The sequence below is a fragment of the Scardinius erythrophthalmus genome (assembly GCF_964197995.2).
Source record: "Scardinius erythrophthalmus genome assembly, chromosome: 2".
NCBI lineage: Eukaryota > Metazoa > Chordata > Actinopteri > Cypriniformes > Leuciscidae > Scardinius > Scardinius erythrophthalmus.
This window is the reverse complement of record NC_138222.1, coordinates 6653199-6660901: the sequence shown is the minus strand read 5'-3', so window position 1 is coordinate 6660901 and position 7703 is coordinate 6653199. Positions and strand designations below refer to the sequence as shown.

Below are 7703 nucleotides of genomic sequence, written 5' to 3'. Positions count from 1 at the left end.
CAATTACAATGACAACTTTCTTTAACTCACCACATGTCATTCCAAAACTGTATGGCTTTCTTCTGTGCAACGTAAAAAATATATTCCTGGAAACTTTCCACAGAAGAAAAGTCATACGGGTTTGGAAGTACACGAGGGTGAGTAAATATTGACAGAACTTCCATTTTTGGATGAACTTTCCATTTAAATTAAAAGAGGGAAAGATAACATGGTCAGACAAGCTTTGTTTTAATTATTTATTTTATTCAATATTGTATACATACAAAGTATTCTAGAAAGCTACAAAATATCTACCACTTTATCAAGGCGGCATCAAAATGTTACGGAGCAAAGACAAGACCATATGCAATAAAGAACACACACTTAATAAGTTTTCTCTTTTCACTCTCAGCCTTGCTCCAATGTTTTTTTTTTTTTTTCTCAACCCCATCATCAGGGATATTAAGAGATATCACACCTTTGTACCAAGAAAAGCCAGAATATATAATTTTATACAAAGCACCTTTTTACAAAAAAAAATCTCTGCACACAAACCCAAATATCTTTTTATGATACTATCTGAACTAGAGAAAAGTTCACTTTAAAGCCAACATCTTAAATGGTAATGAACATAGGAGGTACCAGTACCTACACACAGACAAAATACAAACATAGATCAAAAAACATAAGCTAAACTGCCGTCATACTGTAGTCCGGATTCCGCTCAAATCCTTACTTAGTGTCCATTACTAGCAAAATAATGTCCGTTTAACATTCATCATATTAAAGGCATTAGTTCTCAAATCCCTAGAGAAGTAAAGGGGACTGTTAAGGAGGAACTGACGTAGCAGATGCACCAGCAGTAACAGTATCACCACCCGAACGGGCTCTGAATATACTGACGTCATCACAAAACATGTAGAACAATACAGGAAGATCTCTATATGAAACGTGAACAAGAAGGCGAAGGTAACAAAACAATCAACATTGTTTGCCGTTTTGATATTGAGCGTACTTAACTCCACGGTTTACTTTAAGCGGTACAACACACACAGCTGTAAATCTAACTTAGTCTTTCACTCTTTGAGGGTTTCATCCACTTAAATGAACAACATGAATAAATTATGCAGTGGAGATGATACGGTTTGGTGAAGTCAAGAACTTTGCGGATAATATCCTCGACTATTTTTTAGGTCTGAGGAGAAAAACACCTTTGCGTCACTTAATGTAGTGTTTGCTATATTCACGAAAAAAAGAAGACATTGAAATGGCTTAAAACAAGAAGAAAAGGAAAAAGAACACCATTTAGCATTCATAATCTCCATGGTGCTGTGAGGTTTTCACTTTTATAATTTGATTATGCACTAGAAAAGACACTCACACAGAATGGAACCGAAGTTCTTGAAAGAAGAGAAAAAGAAAAAAAAGAAAAACATGAAAGTTTGCCACATCCACCAAATCAAATGCTGATAGAAATTTGTTATTAATAATTATTACATAACTTTATTTCAGAACATCTCCACTCACTAGCCCATGTTGATTTTTCTATAAAATTTTATGAAGGCAATGTGGTGAATATTTTACCTACATCCACTTTTTTTTTTTTTTTTGGTTTTTGATCATCTTAACAACGCAAAATAACATCTGTCTTTTCTAAGCTGGAAAAATCGGAACCAAAGGCACTTTCATGCTACAGTGCAGGAAATAAAGAGGAGCTCAGTGCGTCTCCAACTTTTTTGGTCTTTTCGGATAAGAAAGGCAAGATCAGATACTTTACGTACAGTATGTCTTAAATATGTCTTCTATGTGTCTCTGAGAGTGAAAGGTCAACCAAATGGCCAGTGCTTTTTTTTTTTTATAAAGACGACACGTAGGATCTTACGGTGCGGTCACATTTGCAAAATTGCAGCGAAATTTCAAGGACAAAAAAATGTGGTGGAGAATGCGGGCAGCTTTACATGTAACCTCCGATCAACCAACAATAGTCCATTGTCTATTGTCAATAGCGTAGTGATTTTCCAAAAAAAAAAAAAAAAAAGCAGCTTTCTGTTGGTCAGTGTGACGAATTCCCGCGAACAACTTTAAATATGCAAAATCTGCATGGGGAAAATTTTCGCCACAACGTAAAACTTCTATTGAAATGACTGGATTTCGCCTGCAAAATCTCGCCGAGCAACGGTAAACGTGACCGCGCCTTTAGTGTTACTTTTTCCCGAAAAACGACTGCGCTCATCCGCGTTGACATCATACACTAAGGCACTGTGCTGTATATTGTTACACTTTGGCAGGTTTGTACTGTACAATTCCTACAACATGTGACAATAACAAGAAAGTCTTCCAGCTTAGGAAAGAGGTCACAGCTTTAGTGGCATCTTTTGGAGTTCACACAACCATTATTAAGGCTTGCAGTCGTAGAAATCGATTAGGCCACAGAGACACGGGCTGTGCGGGAATGTCAAAGGCAGCGAAGAACTCTGGGACAGGACTGATTCTTACAGAAGATGAAGGAGTGCTCCATGATGTACAGCATGTTCAGGGATGGGCTTTGTGAAGTGTGGCTTCCCCAGAAGGCATGTCCGACGAGCGGGTCCAAGTGCTCGGGTCAAGCTGATGGATAATCCGTCAACCCCTGGTAGTTAATGCAGTGCTTCTTGTTTCTAGAGTTATCTTTTATACAAGCATGTCGGCAGGAGGCGTTTAGCTGTTCAGTCAACAGGGTTGATTCTCTGCGTTTTCTTATTGCAGGTGATGACACGTGAAAACAGACACAGATTGGTATAAACTTCTCGTAATCACAGTGCAGTAATTCCTCAACGTAAAATTAAAAAGTAGCATGTACAAAGTAACTCTTTTCAAGGCCTGGGCTTCTGAATTCCCTGAATTCTCTGAATGTTCGGAATGCGGGAACTTTTTTTCTTTTTTTTTTAACACCTACAGTAGCTTTCTTTTCAATAAATCAACGTTTCAGAATGAAATTTCTCAAATACTTTTTCTTTGGGAAAAATACCTGTGAGAATGTACTGTATATACATCTGTACACCTACATCCCACTCACACACACACACATTTATGGCTGCACCCAAATGCTTTCAGATCTTTTGAGTACATTAGATGATTTAAAAAATAAAAATCGAAGTGAGCTTGTTTTCAGATTCAACCTAACTCAACCTTAAGTCGAATGATACCGTATGTCACTTTATATGTATAGTCTACGAATGAATCTTGATCCGGCATTCTTTGACATTCTTTCCTGTATTAAAACATAATACAACTGTACCGCCATTCACAGCTGCAGTTAAACGTCAAACACATATTAATAAAGAAATATATATATATATATATATATATATATATAATTAGAAGCATCACCCAAATGCGAGTGAAAATCATCTTGAGTGAGTGTTGAGCTAGAGGCACTGCCACTGTATGAGGTCGAGAGTCTGTGTGAAAGAGCTGCTTCATTCCTTCACTAGTCTGTAGATGTGATGCTGGGCTCCGTGCTCGCTGTTTGACACTTCGAACACACAGGCCATGCACAGCAGGGTCTCCTGTGTGTCTCGGTTCGTTACCACCTGAAACACAGAGCCAGAGACGTCGCATTACTGTACAGTAAACCACATGAAACCTGTCAAAATCATATTTGGGTTACACTTTACTTAAGGTGTCACTGTTACAGTGTAATTATACATTTAAGTACTGAAAGTATTAAGTACTTAAAGGGGGGGTACAATGGTGTTTCATGTATTCAGAGTTGTTTACAGTGTTAAAGAGATGGATTCTCATGCTTAACATGGCCAAAGTTTTTTACAAATATTTTGGACGAATAACGGAGAATTTCTGTGCCGAAAATCTTACTTCCCGGTTGGTACAAGTTTCGGCTGTTTTTTTTTTTGACCGTGGATCTAATGACGTAGACCAGAGTGGAACTCCTTATATGAGCATTTCTCCCGGAAAAGCGCGGCCGCGCACACGTCGACCAGAGGAGAGCGAGACCGCGCACCTCAACGCGCTTCAACAGGAAATCATCGGCAGCGCTGCATAGTGTCTCCAAAGTGTTTTTGGTGAGGGAAAGCTTACCAAAGAACCCAGCGTTAGGAACAGTGGATGCAGAAACGAGTTGTGTAGACTGTTTGTTCCCTGCATTTCGACGATGAATGTTTTATAAACAAAGCCCAGATCGACGGATTCTCTCTATGGCTCTGGCTTCGCCCACACAGCCCGCCTCCAGACGCTCGTTTTTTCCCGGAAAGACTCGGTACAGCCTATTTTCTCTTATAAATATAATAAAACTAAAGACTTTTTGGAGATATAAAGGATGCAATACTACTCTATAGGTACGCAAGATTAACAGGAGATTGAGTGAAAATGAGCATTTCACCCCCCCTTTAAGCATGCAACTAACTTTAGGGTTACTTGTATGCAATTATGACTAATTTATAGTTATTACTATAGTAAATATATCCAACGTGTAACAAGTACACATTAAAATAAAGTGCTAACCTTATGTCTACAAAATGTTTTCTTAATTCTTCTTTTTTTTTGTATGCAGCAAGGATTCATTAAATTGATGAAGGGTGGCAGTAAAGACATTTATAATGTTCTAAAAAATAATTTTTCAAATGAATTTTTTTCTTTTGAACTATTTATATTCATCCAAGAATCCAGATTTTTTTTTTTTTTATTATTAAAATATTAAGCTGTTTTCAACATTGATAATATTAAGAAACGTTTCTTGAGCAGCAAATCAACATATTAGAATGATTTCTGAAGGATCACGTGACACTGAAATGATGCTGAAAAGTCCGCTGTGCATCACAGGAATAAATTACATTTTAAAATATATACATATTTTTTGTAATTATATATACAAAAAATTTAAATTATAATATTATTTCACAACATTTCTGTTTGCAGTGTATTTAACTGTAAACATAAAAAAAAAATTTGAATGGTAGTGTACATCATAGTAGTATTTGTGTTATGTTATATAAAAAATATAGCAGTATTTACAGTACATTTCTCTAACCTTTGAGAAGTAAAATAAAATGATATGAAAAACCTGACCAGCAGACTACTATATTTGATGATACTATAATGAAAATGACCAGAATTACAAAAAACTGAAAAAATAAAGCTTTTTAGCGCTATAAAATAAAGATCTTTAGCTTTCTAAAGATCTACAACACATAACAGTAATAAGAATTGGAGAACATTGTCCTGAAAATTATGGGATAATGCAAACAATCTTTATGGTTCTAAAATATTTTCTTTCTTTTATTTTGGTGAAAAATGTGACCTGGATGTGTTTTTTAGATTTGTGAATGGATTTGATCAAGAGGAAGGTCTCAGGTTTTTGACTGCATGCATCACTTTATTTCAGTGCGTAAAAAAAAAGCTTTTATATTGGGCTTTTTTCAAGCACTTGACTTTAAAAGCCACATTTAACTGACCATGTTTAAAACCCCTGATATGGTGCAATGATGGCTTGATAGGTACGGTTGGGATACATTAGTATTTAAAAAGTGTTTTAAATGATTGGATCATTTTTCACACATTGGATCCTGTGCATTTAGCGCTGCATGTGTTTGGATCACCTGAGATCAACCCTTCAACAACCACCACCTTTCAACAACATACACTATAAACACATCTTTCAGTCTTTCTATCATGACTAAAACCTCCATCGTACCAGGATGTGAGGGATTTGAGGGAAGAGAGCAGGGAAAGTGCATTAGTAAGACCCTCACTGTAGGGGAGAATAGGGCTCTAATCCTTATGTGTGTGTGAAGGTTAGAGAAAGGGGTTCCTCCCCCTTTGCAGGAGATTATCAGGCTTTGCACAGCGCCACAGGAATGCTAGGAATGCAGAGTCGTATCAGCTCAGAGGCCACAGGCTTTCACCGATTGGTTTAAACATCGCTGATGGACATGCAGACTCACCAATAAGATGGTGAAGTTCTCCAGGACGCTGTTCATCATGTACTTCTCAGGCAGGTGTTTGAGTTTGTGGATGAAGTTGATCATGTATTCACACATGGGAGACCGACTTATCCGGTAAACAAAGCGGCCGTTCTCAAAGCGAGCGTACTCCGTCTGAGAGGAGAGGTGAGAGTGAGATGGGAGAATGCACAACAAAAAAAACCATCATGGCATATGATACACTACCAGTCAAAAGTATGAAAAGTAAGACTTAGAAAAAAATGTTTTTGAAAGAAGTCTCCTATTCTCACTAAGTCTGTATTTGTTTAATACAGTAAAAACAGAACATTCTGATATATTATTAAAATTCAAAATAACTTTTTTTAATTATTATTATCATTTTAATTTATATTTTAAAACATAATTTATTCCTGAGATGACAAAGCTTAATTTTCATCATCATTGCTCCAGTCTTCGGTGTCACATGATCCTTCAGAAATTATTCTGATATGCTGATTTCCTTCTCAGTTTTTATTAATGGTTTTTATTATTATGTTGTATTCATTTTAAAAACAGTTATTAAAACTGTTTAACATTTTTTTTATGGAGACATTTAAACATAATAAATGTCTTTATTGTCATTTATTGTATTTAATGTGTCCTTGCTAAAAAATATTAATTTCTTTTTTAAAAAAGTACTTATGAATGGTAGTGTCTAATGGTTTCCACAAAAATATTTAGCAGCAAAAACTGTTTAGAACTTTGATAAAAATAAGAAATGTTTCTTGAGCAGCAAATCAGTACATTAGAATGATTTCTGAGGGATCATATGACACTGAAGAATGTCAGCAATGATGCTGAAGTTCAGCTTTACAATCAAAGAAATAAATTACAAAAGTCTTGACCAAAGTACAGACAACATTTTATTTTTGTACAGGAGACAGCATGTGTTTTTTTCTGACTAAAAATGGTAGAGGTTCTAAAATCACATTATTGATCTCAAAATCTCAACAATGTCTCAAATTGCTCAGATTAAGATACCAAAGTCTGCAGTTAAAAATAAATTTCTCTAAACATTTCTTATCAAATTCTCCTGAGACTGAGATCTCCATTAAGTGTCCTGAGATATGAAAGAGCAAAACACTTTTTTCCTCATTTGAATGGAGCATTAAATGTTCTCACTCTAATATGAGATTAGATTGAGAACATATAATGTTCCATTCAAATGTTAAATCCTGTAGTCAAAACTCAAAAATTCACCTCCACTTTCTCCACAACCTGTTTGCCAAACGAGCAAACTTTTGTGGAGCAGGTGATGGTCATGTTCTCCGGGCTCTCATACTGACTGGTCACTCCATAGAAGGCCCCGGTTTCATCCTGAATGTTGCAGTTTAAGTCAGCCTATGAACCAATGAGATGTAAGCTTTAATTATCAAATTTAATTAAAAAGAAATCTATAATGGATAGATTTACTGACATACAGCATTCAATGCAAAACTGCCATCTAGTGGAGATTGTAAGCACAGCAACAACAACAAAAACAGTATATGGAAGATTTTCAGGACTTAAATTTCAGTTTGGAGCATCACAACTTGTATGGACTACTTTTATAATTATTTTATTATGTTTTTTTGTGTGGAAAGTCAAGCAGGTTTGGAAGAACATGAGGGTGAGTATTGTTAATTTTCAGATTAACTATCCCTTTAAGACTGCATTATCCTTATACTAAACTACCAATCAAGGCTATTTCTCAATATTAGTCTATTCAAGTATTAAAGAAAAGACTGTGTCTAAGGTTAGAAAGAA

At 35.7% G+C, this 7703-nt stretch overlaps 1 protein-coding gene across 7 annotated transcripts in view; it reads right to left on the bottom strand.

Annotated features, from left to right (window-relative positions):
* Positions 1-231: 231 nt before the first annotated feature.
* tead1b (TEA domain family member 1b) overlaps positions 232-7703 on the bottom strand; it is an 83314-nt gene continuing 75842 nt past the window's right edge. For all 7 annotated transcript variants that reach the window (XM_081357163.1, XM_081357165.1, XM_081357167.1 and 4 more), the window contains 3 exons: positions 7158-7298; positions 5919-6071; positions 232-3551 (listed from right to left, as the gene is read on the bottom strand). In XM_081357163.1, coding sequence (XP_081213289.1) covers positions 3438-3551; positions 5919-6071; positions 7158-7298 — 408 coding nt within the window. In that variant the 3' untranslated portion in view covers positions 232-3437. The remainder of the gene's footprint in view (positions 3552-5918; positions 6072-7157; positions 7299-7703) is intronic.